This window comes from Rattus rattus, chromosome 8 (genome assembly GCF_011064425.1).
Source record: "Rattus rattus isolate New Zealand chromosome 8, Rrattus_CSIRO_v1, whole genome shotgun sequence".
NCBI classification, from domain to species: Eukaryota; Metazoa; Chordata; class Mammalia; order Rodentia; family Muridae; genus Rattus; species Rattus rattus.
The window spans coordinates 114,330,487-114,348,836 of NC_046161.1; the positions used below are offsets into that span (position 1 = coordinate 114,330,487).

An 18,350-nucleotide genomic window follows, 5' to 3' on the forward strand; every position below is an offset into this window, starting at 1 on the left:
CAGTCTGCGGCCGCACAAGTGCACATGAAGCCTCACATTATGTCAGCCTCTCAGCTCTGTTCACTGACTATAAAGGCTTTCCCATACCCATCGACTCATGTGACCCAGAGTCACTTCTCTGCTTATGTTGAGCTTGGGAGTCAGTTGGACAGACCTGCCTACCTTCCCTACTCAGGGACCACAAACGAAATGTCCTCTCCATGCTGCCAAGCCTACCCACAGAAGGGGTACGGCTGCCATTCTTAGGAAGTGAATAGAATTATTAGCTGCTGCCAAGAGGCTGGGGTTATCACCAACATGACCCGTTCTAACAGGACCTGCTCCGGGAGGGAGTGGCTCTCCTAACAGTCTCCAGCCTACAGACAAGGACTGAGGTTCAGACAAGTTAAGGAAGTCACCCAGGTTTCTATGACTAAGAAGAGGCAAGGCCAGGCTAACACCAGAGGTATGATACTGGAGCCCAGGGCACACTGAACGAGTAATCACAGATCTAATTCTTCCCTGGGAATTTCATACACATCCAGGAACTTTCTGATGAGAATGGTTTGTTCCCACTGATATGGTAAACCAAGGCAGAATGAAACATTTCTGAGAATAGGAGAATTCCCCAGCCAACACCCATAAACACTCATATTCATTCATTCATTCATTCTCTCTCTCTCTCTCCCTCCCCCACTCTTTCCCTCCCCTCCCTCCCCCCTCCTTGTATTTAAAATGGGGTGATAAACATTCAGTCAGGCCTCTGGTGTGGTCTGGCAGGAAATGCTTCTTCCCAGATTAGAGACCCCTATCTATCCTGAGTATCTGAACCATGAAACCCCTTGTTCATTGGGTGGGGGAGGGGGTCAAACTGGACCTGACAGGCCATACTAGTCACCCTGCCTTGATCACTCCCACATTATTCCCAGGGGTAGTTTGGAGACAGCAGGTCAAACCTCTCAAGTCTCCTCAAAACTCCAGATGGACTCAAACCACAGCAGGTGAAGAAGAGAGATCAGAGGGGATAACCGAAGTTAAAAAGCTTTGACAGTAGGACCAGGAACATGGGGCTGGAGATTAAACAATAAACACCTCTGACCTCTGTACATAATTGGTGATGACAGGCTACATTGCTACAGGACTGCTTCAAGTCATCTCGACAGTGCATGACATGTTAGAAAGATTCCCTCTGTCACACCTTGAGTGTGGGTCACGAAAGTCAATGGAAACCACAGTGTCAAGCAGGAAGAGTCAGAAGGTGGCTCTAACAGTTACTTTATTAGTTGTTTGACACAGGGGACAGGGGCTTGATGTGCCCCTTCTCACCTGCTTAGGTGTGTAGAGGCTCCTGGGTTTTTTTGTTCCGTGTTTTCTTCCTCTCTCCTTCCTGTTTTCCTGAAACATGGTCTTGTGATCAGCTCAAGCTGACCCTGAACTTGGTCTACTTATATGAGGCTGGACTTAGGGCCACCAGTCCTGGCAGAACATTTTAGGACTCCTGGTTATTAATAACAGAACTATCAACGGTTAGTCTCAGGGTTTATTAATAGTTTCCTGTGGGCCCCAGGGCGTGCTCTACCACTGAGCTAAATCCACAACCCCCTTATCTGCCTTTTTAAAAGAAAATTTAATTTGACTTTTAAAAAAAAAATGTATATGTGCATGTGTGCAAGTGTGTGTATGTGTGTGTGCACATGTGCATGTGATGTGTGTGCATGTGTGTGTGTGTGTGTGTGTGTATGTGTGTGTATGTGTGTGTATGTGAGTGTACAAGCGTCTGCATATGAGTGCAGGTGCTTCAGTTCAGGAGATGGCATCGTGTCCTCTGGAGACGGTTTTGGGCAGTTGTAAGCGCCTGATGTGGATGCTAGGAATTGAATTCAGGTCATCTACATGAGTGCTGCGTGCTCTTAACCACTGAGCTATCTCTCTGCCTGATTACTGCTACTCTTCAACACGTTATCTTTTGCTGTACTCACAACACTGGACACTTGCAACACCATACTGGGCTCCATACCTACATTTTAACTAATTTATTTATTGATTAATTGATTGATTGATTGATTGATTTTTGAGACAAGGTCTCTCTATGTAGCCTTGCTGACCTGGAACTCAGTGGGTGGACCAAGCTGGCTTTGAAGTCACAGAGATCTACCTGCCTCCTCTTTGCCTCTACACCTGTCCACTACAAACACATTCTTGCAGAAAGGAATCTCAGACTTTTCTAAAGATAAGGCTGTACTTGAGAAATTCATTTTAATGTAACAAAGCTACCAGCTGCTAGCTTTGATTTTTTTTTTTTTTATTTAAGAATATCCCAGCACATGAAAGGTGGAGGCAGGAGTTCAAGGCCAGCCTTGGCTATAGGAGTTTGATAGTAGCCTAGGTTACTTGGATACTTGTTTTATTAAAGGCAAAACTCTGGTAATAGAAGACGCCAGACAGGAATTGATTGTAAAGGGGTCAGGAAGAACTTTCTAGGGACTTTTTCAATGTAACTCACACTCAGTAGTACTTGGACAATTAAACCATTGAGATGGGTGAATTTTATGCCTCATGCTTCAGTATAGCTTTTCAAAAAGCACCTTAGATAAATAAAACATAAGGTATAAAGTTAAGTGGAAGGCTTGACCAGCCAAACATCTCTTATTCTTATATCTGCCCCAGAGGCGGTCAGGCAGGCGTGGTCTCCCTGGGCCAATCTCCGGCTGTGTGTACACCTATACCACTTACATTTACTTTTTGTTGCCAGAGGTTGCATGGTGTAGCTATTGTTTGGGACCTGTGTTTCCTGCCTGGGCATCACTCCACAGTAGTTTATACAGTGTCACCTCATTCTTTCAAAGGCTACCTGGTACTGTACCGGATATAGCAAAGCAGAATCCAACTACTTACCTTCTAATAATGGACCTCTAGGCTGTTTCTTTTTCTTTTTTAGATTTATTTATTTATGTATATGAATGCTTTCTTTGTACATATTCCTTCATGACAGAAGAGGGCATCAGATGCAATTACAGATGGTTGGGAGCCACCACGTGGTGCTGGGAATTGAACTCCGGACCTCCGGAAGAGCAATCAGTGCTCTTAACCACTGAGCCATCCCTCCAGCCCCCTGTAGGCTGTTTCTAATCTCCAGACACTAGCCAAGGATAAGATGCTTACTTAGAGTTGGAAGGTTCCATTGGGATACACTTCCCCCAGCTCCCCTGCTCATTGCTGGAAGAAGGAGCTGGAACAGGGCACAGGCCTCAGTCTAGAAGATACTAATTCAAGGCCCAGCTTAAGGAGGTGGGGATTTAGCATGAAGCCAAAAGTTCAATGTTCACACTGTCTGTGATCTTAGCATTTGAGAGGTAGAGGCAGGAAGATCAGAAGTTCAGGGTCATTTTCAGCTACAGAGAGATTCTGAGACCATCCTCGACTACACGAGACCTTACCCTGTCTAAAACCTCCCTGCTCAGTTGCATCCTACAGGAAGGCACCACAAAAACCAAAGGCCGGAACCCAGGCCTTCATGTGTGCTAGGCAAGAGGCTCTGCCACTGAGCTACATTGCTAGTCCTGTAGTCTGCAAGATGACCCAAGTACTGTTTACTATATAAATCATGTTTTCTTGCTCTGACAAGATAAGAGCTTGCTCCTGAAATTTAACCCAGAGGTTGAAGTGTCTGATAAGACTGTCAGCATTCCAGGCCTGTCCTGGACTAACACCTCATCTCTCACCAGGGAGGGATTAAAGGCCAGGGCCCCAAGGGACAGCCAGCTCTGGTTTCACATGCAGCTTGCAAGCCCTGGGTCTGTAGCACTTGGTCATAGGGAAAGCTGCAGTCCTGGGAGATTTGTGGGGTATTCCAACTGAGTGTGCTGACTGAGGTATTCAGAACCTGCCTGGTCAGTCAGCTGGCTAACAGGAAATTCATGTGTGAATAGACACTTGCTTAAACAGTGTTTAAGAATGTGTTCTGTGTGTCATGCGAAACAACTTAGGGCATCTAATTCAGCAAGTTCACTTCGAGGAATTTCCCCTGGGAGCCCTCATGCATGCCAGAGTGAGCCCCAGTGGGCTGAAGCACGTGTATAGCGTTGACTCTCCCATGGTGAACTAGTTAAGATGACCTGAGCTCTCACAGTTCTGAGCAATGGAGGGAGCTGCTCTAGGTCAGCAGGGGAGTGACTTACACACACCCTCCCAATGGGACCTTGGCCAGCTACCAGCTACAGCTATTTCTATGTAGTACCTCAGGTCAGTCCTAGGTTAGGTAACCTGCCCAGCTGACCGAGTTAATAAGCAGTAGTGTCATGATTTAAATCCAGTGTTGCTCAAATACTGTGTAGATGAGACCTGGAGTGACGAATCCTGGAGTCCTGGAGTGAAGACCCAGCAATCTTACGAGGCGCCACAAACTCTGAAAGGGTACAACTTCCACCAGTTCCCACCCCAAGGTTACAATGCAGTAATCAGTGCTGAGAGAAACTCTCCAGTTTTCCTGTAACTTGTACAGGGAGCTCCAGAGACGCAGCTTTCATGAGCCATTTCCTGTGCTGGAGTGAGCTTCCCAGTGATGCACCTGCCTGAGTCACTCGGGTTCCTGTAAGTAACCCCGATAAACTCACTGGTCCACTAAACTAGACTCGAGTGGATCAAGTCTTTATCGCTGATGTGCTCTCTGGGGTGGAGACATTTGTTTACATCTCCAACTCCAACTGCTGAGTGAGATGGTTTCCAGACAGAAACCTTTGCCACCACGTGGGATATTATCTAACACATGGGGACTGTTGCAGTGAGCAAGACCCAGGAGCAAATACCACAGTGACCAAGGAAGGCTGGACATAAGTATCCTCTATGATGAAAAACTAGGCTTGTCATCTGGACCATGGAGAGCAGATGACCTATTGCCTCAGATAGAACTCTTCCCAAGATCATCTTTATGACTATTTCTATCATCTTGGAGTCTCCAACATGGCAGACTCCCAGCATGCACAGAGGCTGTCAGACTACTAAAGAGCAGTTCCCCATTTCAGGCCAGTTTGCCTAAGAGTCCAGGGCTTGCCTGTTTCATATGGACAAAGTCCTTCCAATGTGGGGCTCCATCTCCTGGCCCATGCGTATCATGGAGCTACATGTGCAATAGGCTGATATTTGCGTCTCCAGATGGAAAGAGTCCAAGGGTCTGTTTAGATGAATGCAGCTCATGCCTAGAATTATCCTACCCTGTTCACAACCCCCAACCCAAGCACATGGTGCCAAGAACCAGAGTCTCACACAGTCCCAGGATTTATGATGTAGAGAGCTGGGCGGTGGAGAGATGTTTTCTGACGCTTGAAGCAGATGAATAGAGCCATATGCTGAAGATGGGAGGGTCAGAAAGTATAAGCGCCCTGGGTTTCCTTATCCCTGCCTAGAGGGCAGCCTCTGTTTTGTATTTTCTGTAAACAAGATATGTCTTGGGAAATGTTTGCTTTGTATATTAGTGTGCCAGGAGAAGGGACATAAGCATGGGTGTTAGTGTACCAGAAGGGACATAGGCCATGGGTGTTAGTGTACCAGGAAAAGCGAATTAGAAAGCGAATAGCCAGATGTTGGGGTGAAAGAATGTGATGTTATGAATGAGGAATGTCCCTCACAGGCTCATGTATTTGAGGAAGTATATCACCTGGGGGTGGGCTTTGAGGATTTATAACCTGGACCCACTACCTGTTCTCTCTCTCTCTCTCTCTCTCTCTCTCTCTCTCTCTCTCTCTCTCTCTCTCTCTCTCTGTTCTTCGTGGTGCAAATGAAAATGTGCTCAGCCACCATCCCTCCCCTATCTACTGCCATGCCTTCCCTGCTACAATGAGGTCGAGCTCTCTATCCCCTATTTTGCCCTGTGGTCATATATCATTTGGTGGGATACATTCTGGTAAATGCAACCTTGACCGTTTCACTGTGGCGAGAATGTCACTGAATGTATCAAAACAAACCTAGAAGGTACAGAGCCATTGCTGGACCTGGTTTTTGATGATGTCAAGGGACAGAGCAACAGGAGTAACGGACAGTATAACATGGAACACTGATGTACAAGAAAAGGAACACTCTAAAGTAGCAACAATATATATAATCTAAAGTAGCAACATATGTATAATAAACGCACAAGTTCCTGCCTCATTGTTTACCACTGTATCCATCTTCCAAGCTACTAACACTATATATTTAATCAATAGTATGTAACTAAATTTTACCAAGTTAGCTCAAATATGAGTGACTGTAACAACTTCATCTCCAAAGTGACCTCAGGGGCTGGCTACTGGCTTGTTGTTGAAATAACCTTTTTACTAAACAGTTCCTCCCCTCCCCTCGAAGCTGAGGACTGAACCCAGGGCCTTGCGCTTGCTAGGCAAGTGCTCTACCATTGAGCTAAATCCCCAACCCCTCTAAACAGTTTTAAAACTGATTATGAATAACAACAACAAAAAGAACCTAACACCACAACCAGGTATAGTGGTACACATCTGTAATCCTACTACTCAGGAGGAAAAATCTGAAAGATCATTACAAGCTTGAGGACAGCCTGTGCCACACAGGATCCAAACCAGGCAGAAATATATAGTGATTCATCTCAACAAACCATCACCAATAACCCAACGCACACAAGTATACCCATGGGCAGGTGGCCAGAGGCTGTGAACTGGGAGAGATGGGGAAGTTGAAGATTTGCACCATGGTGACTTGTTTCAGGTTAGCCCTTCAGCCTGGTGTTTCTAAAGTACCAATAGTAACATGGCTTACCACAGATCTTAAAGCAATGGAATAAATAGCATGCTGTTTCAAGAAAACACTTGGAAATGTTCCTGCTTTTCTACCATGATTAGGAGACTCTCTGGGATATAGAAAAGGAGTTCTACTGGGAAAGGTAAGTCAAGAATAACTTACAAACCACTTTACCTCATAGAGCACACCTATAATTCTACACTTGGGAGATAATGGCACACACCTTTAATCTCAGCACCCAGGAGGTAGAGATAAGTAGATCTCTGTGTTTGAGGCCAGCCTGGTCTACATAGTAAGTTCTAGGACAGCAATGGCTATATAGAGAGATCCTGTCTCAAAAAACCAACAAGATTAAATTAAATTAAAATAAAAGAAATCTTAACGAGAGAGAGACAGAGACAAAGAGAGAGACAGAGAGATAGAAAGAGAACATGTTCCTAGAATAAATGAAAACATAGTACTAAGTCCTGTGGGTTTTTCATTTTTGTTGTTGTATTTGTTTGTTTGTTTGTTTTTAAATCAAAAGCAGTTTCTGGTATGCAGACAATGCTTCAAAGCTGACCAAAAGTCATAGGCACATTTCAGTGTCCCTGTAGCCCAGCTGGGGTATCTCAGGCAAGTTACTTCACCTCTCTGCACTTTCTGCCTCTTAGGGAACAGAGGCACCAGGATACAAAGACCCATTCATGCCTCCCCAAGTCTGTATTTTCTCAGGAGGAAAAAAATCCCTAATTTTTAATTGTTCAAACATTATGACTTCTATTTCACCATCAAAATTACTCTGACCAATGTCTATTTTAGAAACATATGTTTATAGCTCTAAACAACACTTTAAAAAAAGATGTGCAAGAGTCTGCTTGTGTTCCATGTACCATGGGACTGAGAAGGTCAGGAGCCAGTAGAGACCCCTGAGTGTCCACAGAGGGAGATGAAGTGGGTTACCCTATGCCAAGAGGCCATCTGTGATAAACTGCATATATGGCCTGGCAGTCTCCAGTCAATGCTTTACATACTTCACCCTTACGTTAGTTGTTAATTACATGTGAGTATCTTTCTGTGTTTCACTGCATGTTCAGAGTCTGTTGGGGGTTCTGCATGGCCTAATGACAGATTTATAAGTGCTGCTACCATGAAGTAATCAGGCTTAGGGCATCAGCATTTTCATTATTACTGTCGTTAAGTAGAGATAGAAAAACAGAGTAGTAAAGTGGCTCTCACAGAAAATGCATCCGAATGCCTTGGCTGCAGAGAAGAGCAGCAGTAGCCAATAATTCTAGAAACTGCAAATAATGGCTCTGGCTCACATGTTGTAAGACAGGGCCTCAGAGCAATACTGATAATTAAAGTTTATCAAAAACAGAAACAAGACTATTGACCCAAATATAAAGAAAGGTTGTGAAGGGATGAGACTGAGTTCTCCTTGTCAGGTTGTCGAGAGTGTTTTAGGAAGGCGATGGGCTAATAACAAGGTTGTGGTGAGTGACTTGACACAATTTGATTGCGGGGATAATTTTAACAGTTTGGAGTTACAATTAAAGGGTGTGAACTTTTCTTAATTAACAAAGCCAAGGACCTCAGCCACAAGTCCCCACATCAGGGGTCTGGCTACTCTCCACTGCCTCAAAATGACCTCATCCTTCCTTCTCATCCTCATTAGCACTGCAGGTCAAAAATGAGTTGAGGTTTGTGCTATAAGTGAATGTGTGTGCATGTGCATGTGCCTGCATGATTGCCTCTGTATATGAATGTGTGTGTGCGAGTACCTGTGTGTGTGTACATATGCCTGTATATGTGCCTGTGTGTGTGCCTCTGTATGTGTGTGTGCATGTACCTCTGTGTGTGCCTGCATGTGCCTGTGTGTGTGCATGTGCCTGTGTGTGTGTATGCATGTGCCTGCGTGTGTGTGAGCATGTGCCTGTGTTTGTGCCTCTGTGTGAGTCTGTGTGTGTGTGTGTGTGTGTGTGTGTGGTGTGTGTGTGTGTCTCAGAAAATAACTTGGGGAGTAGCCTCTTTTCTACTATGTGAGTTCTGTACTACTCAAGTACTCAGTCTTGGTGACAAATGGCTTATTATCCCATTGAGCCATTTTTTCTTAATGCCTGTCTGATGGGCCTATCAGAACAAAAATTGTAGTGTGTGTGTTTGTTCATATAACTCAGTGTAACCTGGGATTTGTTATGCAGGAAAACCTCTGACATCTGATCCTCCTGCCTTCATCGTCCAAGTGCTGGGATTACACTCGTGCAACGCTATGCCTCACTTATGCAGTGCTAGGGACTAAGCCCAGGTGAGAGCTCTCCCAACTGAGCTACGTTCCCCTACTCTGAAAAATAAAGGTTTTAAGTATCATAGTTATTCTAGAAAAGTTTGACATTTATAACCAAAGTGAAACAAAACATTATCCGTGAGCAAAGGTGAACTCTGAGGAGAGCCTGTGGGTGACATGTAGCCCTGACTGTCTCCTGTGACTCACCTAGGGAAATTTGTGGGGTGTGGCAGAGGGCTGTGGGATCCCACCTCCTGCTAGTAACACATTCTAGGGTCCTCATTTGCATTTGTGTCAGTTACAGTTTTGGGAGAACAAAGGCACCAAGACATGGGCTCTGGTACCTGGTGGCTCTTGAAAGCAGTCAGCGCGGCGTTTTAAAAGGTTATCATTCTAATCCATTCTCCCTGGCCAGGAGGGGCTGGTGGGAATACCACGTCTGCCTCTTCCAATCTCACACTTTCCCTTTGCTACACCATGCTCCTTTCCCCTCCGTTAATGCACTCACTGTGCAGGGCTCTCTGGTAGAAATAACTCAGAGGCCTCACCAGTTCCATGGAGCCTGAGTTCAGGAAAACTAGGACACTCCTCAGTCAACCTGTTATGTGACCTCATGGAGCCCTGCTTCCCAGGTCAGAGATGAAGAAAGTGAGTTGGTTACGTTCCTGTTATTTACACAACTCAGCTAGCTCAGAGTTTCCTGGAGGACAGACTGGAGGACTAAATGACAGCCTCCTGTGTCTGGGGGAGTAAGACGTGGGATACGTGAGGTGAAGCTCTTTGAAAACCCACATCTGTGCTGAAAATCCTGCAGACTGACAGGCTGTTTTGAACTTCCTGATTGTGGAGAGTTGGAATGTTGCAGATTGAAAGTTAAAAATACCTTGGACAACCTTTTAGTTCCCTTAATATCCATTTATCACCCAGCTCTGTATCTGACCTAACATCTTTCTTACTGTCAGGTAAAAACTCTTTGATTATATTAACTTAGGATATCATTAGCTTCTGTGAACCCAAAATCCAGGCCTGTCATCAGATAGTATCTGAGACCTTATCCAGAACTTCAGCCCTGGCTATAACCCATCTACTTGATGTCCCCACCAATACACATAGTAAATGTCTTGATTTATAATTTTCTTTTGTTCTATGACTATGAAAGTTCATGGAACCACTATTAGAATACATACATATTTCCAGACTAAGTTCCCTCCTAGTGGTCTAAGAATAAACTCTACTTCTGTGGTGTAGACAGGCAGCAGCCAGTTCAGAGCAGACTGCACGTCTTGTCTTCATCGATTACTGGACTTACACCATTTTTCCACTGGAGAAGTTTTTGACCATTACCATGGAAAGTCAGAAACACCTCAAAACAATCCCTAGAGTGTCACCTGCCTCCAAGAGGGCTGGTGCACCCTCCCCACTCCTCTCAAATGCACATATATTCCTTCCCTGTTTTTTTACTCTTAAAATGTTTCTAAGACAAAATTTCATATATCCCAGGTCTGTAAAGAACTCAATATGAGGCTGAGAATGACCTTGAATTCCTGACTCTCCTGCCTCCACTCCAGAATGCTAGGATCACAAGTATGAACCACGATTCCCAGTTTATAAAGTGCTGGGAATCGAACCCAGGGCTTTGTACATGCTAGGCAGGCACTCTACAAACAGGACTACGTACTCTGCCCCTTAAATGGATTGAAAACTCACTCCTAAAAAAGCGGTGGCCCACATCTGTAATGAATTCCAGGAGTATGGAATGGGGGTATGAGACTCAGTGGGTTCAAGGCCACCTTGGGAGACACCAGGAGACCCTGCCTCAGAAAACAGAAACCAAACTCTAGCAACAACGAAATACACACCACAGTGTGTCTGTGTGTGTAGTTTCAAAGGAGGTCTTAAGTTTTCCTATTTACTATGCAGTTATATGTCACCTAATGTTGGAAAAAGAAACCAGGAAGTTTCCCTGCGGCTTCCGCCCATGTCGAACGGCACCATTTCAACTTTATTCGTTAATTTATATTAATTTATCTACCTATCGAACACAAACACGCCCTTAGGTATTGAAATTACTGACCCCAATTAAGTTTTGGACAATACTATTTTTAGAACATAAAAACCTGTGCGAGTCCGAGAAAGAGCCTCACATCAAGAACTTACTGGAAGAAGGATAGTTTTATTCGCGGTAGTCTACTCCTAGGGCCCACAGTTCCGGTTCTTTCCCGAGCAGATCTCTGGGTTCCGGGCAGCCTCTGTTCCCAACCCAAACTACTCGAAATTCACAGGCTCCAAGGAACTACACTCCGACCTTCCACCAGGGAAGAGCTGGGGCGCCTGTGGGTCTCTGCAGCTAGATGCCCGCTGCTGTCCACTCGGCCGGTAATTGTCCACTTGAAGCTGTCCTTTCGAGTTAATAATGCTCCTAGGCCTCAGGATACGGGGGTGCTTGGACAAGTAAAGAGGTACCCCAGTAAGAAATCAAACCACCCTCTTCTTGCACTCATCTCTCTGGCCCAGGTGTGGAGTAGGCCCGAAGAGGAAAGCTCTCCCACACCCTAATCGAGTGTTCCTAAGAGTCACAGCAAAGTCCCCACAGCACAATGCGCTACCTGGAGAACATCCTCCTAAGGCTTGTTCCGCGCGCTTATTTGTTCCTGGGCCAGGAGAGCTCACTCAGGCCCAGGACTCTCCCACGTGCCGCTGCCTGAGCGCAGGGCGAGTCGTCCCGGGGACCTTGCTCCACCATCTACCGACCGTGCTACCAGGTCAGGATCGCACAACCCCAGATCACGCGCCACCTCCAGGCACCTCCCTGGCCACAGGTTGCTCTTACCTGTCCCGCGCAGCAGGCACGCGGTGCCCAGCAGCAGGGCCCCCAGCAGAGCGACTGGGAACCCGCAGGCCGAGCGGGCCATGACTCGGGGGTCGCCGCAGTCTCCCTAGGGCACGGTTGTGGCCTGTGTCTGCGAGTGGCCTCAGCGGCGCCCGGGCACCGAAACGAAGCTGCGCCCCGCCCTGCCCCGCCGCTCACCTGCGCGCAGGACCCCGCCCCGCCCGCTCAGCAAGAGCGAGGGTGACCCATGCTTCCTCTGTGGCCTCCTCCTCTTCCTGCCTCAGCTCAGGTACTATCCTCCCTTGCCCGGCGGCCTTGAGGCAAATTCGTCCCCGCCTTCCCAGGCTCCGCTCCTTTCTCAAAGTCCAAAAGACTTTGTTGACAGCCAGTTCCCCCTCCTTCTGCTGTCCAGGTGTGCTGGTTGAGGAGGGAAGTCTCCCTGTTGGTTGCTGATCCCCAACCTTTTGGCTTTTCTGTTGCCGAACAGGGCCTAAGCCCACTCCAGCTTCTCCCTTGCAGTGTCCAGAGCTCATCAGCCTTTCCCAGTGTCAGACAAGACAGGCTTTCCTATTTGGGCAACGAGCCCAAAGTTGCCAAAGCAGGACAAAGTTAGGACAGATGTGATGGTAGAGCGTGGGTTCTGCCAAGTTGCTGGGTTGTTCTAAAATGACGTAAGGGTTTCACAGATTCTAGGCAAGGGTGCTAGTACTAAGATACTTCGGAAACCCTACGTTGAATGCAGGAAGATTGATTTGAGTGAGTGCATGAGACCGGAAAGGCTCAAGAGAAGAAACCCAAGCAGGTCCACAAGGCCCCTTAGTTGGCTGTGAGTAGGGGAATGTGCACAGTGCCGGGGAGCTAGGCAGTAGGTGTGTGTGTGAAGGATTCTGAGCAGAAGCTGGTCTGTCCTACCAGTGTTGCTGGCAGCCAATCCCTTCTCAGATACAGCCGGGCTTCCTACCTGGTTTCAGAGGTCCTGTGGGATCTCCTTCCATCCTCTAGGCCAGTGGTTCTCAACCTTTCTAACGATGCAACCCTTAAATGCAGTTCCTCGTGTTGTGATGACCCCCTACCATGAAATTATTCATTGCTACTTCGTAACTACAATTTTGCTTCTGTTATGAATAGTAATGCAAATATCTTTGTTTTCTGATGGTTTTAGGCAATCCCTATGAAAAGGTCATTTGACCCTCCAAAGAGGTCCCAACCCACAGGTTGAAGACTACTGCCACAGGCTGTACCATGTCCTGAATCAAATCACAGGATGTTGTTGTTTAAATATCGGCTGGCACCCACTGGGATAAAGCACACAAAACCAACATGGTTCCATGTGAAGAGATTTAATGGGAGAAGGAGACAAGGGGAAGAGGCAAGAGAAAGAAGAGAAAGAGGAGAAAGAAAGAGAGGGCAGAAGCTGTCTGCCTTTTATTTGGAATATGACGTAACTGCTTCCAGGTGGAGTTGGAAATTGAACCAAAGGAATACTGGGAATGTATGGCCGTTGCCATGGCAACGGTGACCAAATGGTGTCAGAGGTGAAGGCAATTCCTGATACCAACACAGGGAGTGATGGTAGATGGTCCATGACCTCAGATTTCAGCCCAAAGGATTCTGTGGCCCTATGGGTTTACTGTGCCCATGGGCCAAGGCTACTCAGATCTCTCCAGGAACCTAGGCCGGGAACAGAAGCCCATGCCCCAGTATCGGTCAAAGTGTGACCTTCAACTTCTCTTCTGCTTCTGGAAGAGCTGAGCTTGTCATACCTCCCCAACCCCAATAGTCAACAGAGATGAGAAGTTGCTTCTCCAGATCTTCATCTCTTCCTCAGTTTCCACTGAAGAAAGAAACAAGCACTCTCCAGTTCTGAGCAGCCGAGGCAAGACCTTAACACAGCTCCATCTACAGAAGGGTCTATAAACTGGACGTTGGATCTCAGACTCCAGGCTCTAAATTCACTTACCTCACTGGCAATTCTTGGTTCTCTGCTGAATTATTATTGTGTTTTGTTTTGTTTTGTTTTGTTTTGAGTCAGTGTTTCTCAGTTAAGCCCTAGCTGGTTAGGAACTCACTGTGTAGACCAGGCTGGTCTCAACTCAACAGAGGTTTGCCTGTCTCTACCTTCTAAGTGCTAGGATTAAAGGTGTGTACTACTATGTCCAGCAAGAAAAAGGAATCTTGATGAAAAAGTTAAACTTTTTAAAAATGTTTATGGCTGAGCATGAGGGGCTCATTCATGCCTTTAATTCTACCACTGGGGTGTGTGTGTGTGTGTGTGTGTGTGTGTGTGTGTGTGTGTGTGTGTGTAGAAACAGGCAGATCTCTTGAGTTCGAGGCAAATCTGATCTACAGAGCAAGTTCCAGGACAGCCAGTGCTACACAGAGAAACCCTGTCTTGAAAAAACTAACTAACTAACTAACTAACTAAATAAATAAATAAATATTTACTGTGACCAAACTATGAAACATCTTTTCCTTATTGTTAAGGCCTAACCCTTCAGTTCCTCATGTTGTGGTGACCCCCTACCATGAAATTATTCATTGCTACTTCGTAACTATAATTTTGCTTCTGTTATGAATAATAATGCAAATATCTTTGTTTTCTGGTGGTTTTAGGCAATCCCTAGGCCTAGGTAAAATGTTAAGGCCTCGATGGAATGTTAAGGTCTAGGTAGCTGTTACTCGCCTAGCCTGCCATTTTGTGCTGTTATAATATTATAAAGAATTTTTTCTCATATGTTGTTTCTGCTGTTACTAGGAAATTTTCTCATGTCCAAGCTGATTACATATTCTGTTATGTTCTGTGCCCTCGGAAACCAAATATGACAGAAGTCAGTAGAACTGCTTTGTGTAGTTACCCACAATGAACTTGGAGTCAAACCAACCACCCAGTAGCACTTTTGGCACCTGTGTGTATAAGCTTTTACGGTATTTGCTTTTATAAGCTGCCCCTGGGATGGACCCCAACGTAAGAGAGACACCTGCTCCAATACAAGAAATTATTTGGAATAAGTCTTCTGTTTTGAATAGGGGTTGAGTAAAGTTCAAGTTCCCAAGACCTCCCTGTGAACTGATATCCTACTTGGTAACTGACATCCTGGTTGGCCAGTTAAGACATGAATATGAGACAAGTTCCATTCTGGTTGACAAGTTAAGACATGAATGTTAGACAAGGCAAGTCCCCTGCCACAGTTGAATACCCCAATCACTGGGAGTATACAATAAAGGCACGTTCCTAAGGAAATCTCCTATCCCTGAATCCTGATTGGCAGAATAACTTGGCACAGGTGTTTGTGGATCTCAAGCTTAAAAAAGCCCTATGGGATCTTAATTCAATGTCACAGTCAGCTCCCAAGTCTGACCTATAGCCATAATCGATCAGTCTTAGGGTGTGGAGTTCAATAAGCCGTCCTTATTTGACCGAGGTTGGTAATTAAGTGGTTTGCATTGTTAGGCAGATTTGTGTATCACTAAATAAACATATTGTTTCCCAGAGAAAATAACAGGAGGGAGAGAACTATCAAAAATGCTTCTTGACAAGTTTATCCTAAAGAAAAATTATTTTATTTACAACTCATTTCTCCAACATTTGCTTAACTGACTTCCATGGTTGAGACAGTTGACACCTGACTTTCTGAAAAATGGGTCTTTCCCAGATGTAAAGATTTTTCTTTTTTAAGATTTATTTTTACTTTATGCATGTGCATACACTGATGCTGTCTTCAGACACACCAGAAGAGGGCATCAGATCACATTACAGATGGTGGTGAGCCATCATGTAGTTGCTGGGAATCGAACTCAGGACCTCTGGAAGAGCAATCAGTGCCCTTAACCGCTGAGCCATCTCTCCAGCCCCAGATGTGAAGATTAATGATGGTCCAGAGAACAGCAGCAAAGTTGAGGAGAGGAAAGCAAGGAGTCATGTGTTTGGTGACCAACCTGTACCACTAGTCAAGATCTCCTGAGGTGACATTCTCATTCTTGGAAAAAAGTACCAGCCAGCTATGAGCAAGCTCTCCCGTCTTCACATGGAGGAATGGGAAAAGTCGTGAAACTGTAGGCAGCTAGACCTGCTTGCTGCAGGAGAGAAATGGCAAACTGAGATGTGAGCTTTAAAATAGATCCTGTGGGTCTGGCAAGATGGCTCAGTAGGTAAAGGCACTTGCCACCAGTTCTGATGCTGAGTTTGATCCCCAGGCCCAACATGGTGGAAAGAGAGAACCAATTCCTCTTTCTCAGGAACAGTTGTCCTCTGACCGCCACATGTGTGCTGTAACATGTACGCCACACAAAATAAATAGATATATGTGCAATTTTTTAAAATTTAAAATAGGCCCTGTGAATGGCTGGATCATGCTGAGGGTGATGCAGAAGGATCACAGGTTTGAGGGCAGTCTGGATCATACGTAGTGAGACTCTATCTCAAATAAGAAAACAAAGTCATAGAACAGAATAGACTATCTCACCTCATTTTGACTTCTTCTGAAACTCTTCTAGAAAGGCTAAAAGAACAGAGATTTTAAAATCACAGAAGTTTACAAAGGCTGAGAAGAAAGACAGCAGTAAAACTGATCCGAGGCTGGAAAGAGAATGAACAGGCTCTAAATCAGCCTTGGGAGCAGAGAGAAAGTAGACCCCCCAATCTAGCGAGGGGCGAGGTTGATAATAGGACTTACACTGTGAAATCCTCAAAAGAAAAGGGAAACAAAATTCCACTCAGGAAATGGCAGCTCCAATTCCGGAACTGGGGTTGAGAAAGTGTTTTTAGCTATTGCTGCTAAAATAAGGGAGGCTGGCAGAGAGCTGCAGAGAAGTCCTATAGTTAGCTGCTAGAGCCGTTTCCTGCCTTCTTCCTGGCTGAGCAACGGCTTCTGGAGACACGGAGATCTCGAGATCTGTGCTCAGAGCTGCTGGCATAGCTGAGGGCCTGGAAGTGTTCTAAAGATAGATTTAGAAAATGTCTGCATCTAAAATGCTGGGAGTCCAGGGGCTGCCAACTGCTCATCCTTCCTACTGGATCTCAGCAGGCCACTGACTGGACCCTCACCGGCAGCGGTGAGCTGGCCAGCACCTCCCATGAAGCTCCTAGCTCATTCATCTACCCACAATGCAGGTCTCACTTCTAAACTCTGACCACATCTGCCATCTGAGGAAAACTTTGAAAATTGACTCACTAAACAAGAAAAAGTAGCATGATGGGGAAAGGCTGTACAGGAGAAAAGGAAAGAGCAAAGTCAGACAAAAAACGACTACTGACGGGGTTGGGGATTTAGCTCAGTGGTAGAGCGCTTGCCTAGCAAGCGCAAGGCCCTGGCTTCAGTCCCCAGCTCCGAAAAAAGAGAAAGAAAGAAAAACAAAACAAAACAAACAAACAAACAAACAAAAAAACCGACTACTAACTCCCTAAGCAAGATATGGGCAACATTGTAGCTATAAAACAGAAACAGGTTGTAATAAAACAGTTTAGGGAAATTTGTTCAATTTTGTTTTGTTCTTGTGTTTGTTTTTCAAGAAAGGGTTTCTCAGTGTAGCCCTGGCTTTTCTAGCACTCAATCTGTAGACCAAGTTAGCTTTAAACTCAGAAATCTACCTGCCTCTGCCTCTCGAGTGTTAAGATTAAGGGCATGTGCCACCACCACCACCCAGCTAAACTTTTCTTTTTTTCTATTTAGGGGAATTTAAAGAATTTTGGAAAATAATTCAACAATAGTACATGTTTTTAAAATAAGCAGAGATGCTGAATGTGTAGCTCAGTGGTAGAGGGCTTGCTCAACACACAAAAGACTGGAGGGAAGAATATTAAGCTGGAACTCATGAACTCTAGTAGGTTCCCTGGAAAAGAGCAGATAAAACAAGAGGTTACCAACAACGACACAAGAGTGACACAAGTTTCCAGATTTGACATCCTATGGAGTGTCTTGAACAACAAATATTGTGGACTCTCATTAAGACACACCGTGGTGAGATTTCAGAAACCTCGAACGAACAGATTCTACAACTCCCAGGGGCAAGAAATGGGCCTTTCCAAAAAGAACAAGCATGAAGGTAGCTTGGATTTGAATCTGGAAGACAGTACTTTCAAAAACCTGGAAGGTCTTAACATTATAAGCCCAGCAAAACTACCGGAAGTGGTAAAATAGAAAAAGAATAGATGGGGTAGGGGTGTGTGCCTCATACGCCTTTTCATAGGAAAATACTAAGAAACACAGTCCATTAAAATAAGAATACGTAAGGGCTGGCAAGATAGCATAGTGAGTAAGGTGCTTGTTGCCAAGCCAGACAAGCTGAGTTAGCTCTCTAAAATCCACGTGGCGGAGGAAGAGAACCAATTCCCCAAAGTTGTCTTCCTACTACCACATGTGCACCATGGTCTAATTGTGCCTGCACACACATACAAATAACGAAATGGGATACAGTTTCTTAAAAAAACAAACAAACGGGTTGGGGATTTAGCTCAGTGGTAGAGCACTTGCCTAGCAAGCGCAAGGCCCTGGGTTCGGTCCCCAGTTCCAAAAAAAAAAAAAAAAAACA

The 18,350-nt window shown here is 45.4% G+C and overlaps 1 protein-coding gene across 2 annotated transcripts in view; it reads right to left on the bottom strand.

Moving 5' to 3' along the window:
* The window catches only part of Cdcp1 (CUB domain containing protein 1), a 37,096-nt gene extending 25,071 nt beyond the window's left edge, over positions 1-12,025 (bottom strand). Inside the window, exon 1 of one of the 2 annotated variants that reach the window (XM_032911282.1) lies at positions 11,823-12,025. In XM_032911282.1, coding sequence (XP_032767173.1) covers positions 11,823-11,904 — 82 coding nt within the window. In that variant the 5' untranslated portion in view covers positions 11,905-12,025. The remainder of the gene's footprint in view (positions 1-11,822) is intronic. The other variant, XM_032911283.1, reaches the window with a different exon arrangement.
* Between the last annotated feature and the right edge of the window lie 6,325 nt (positions 12,026-18,350).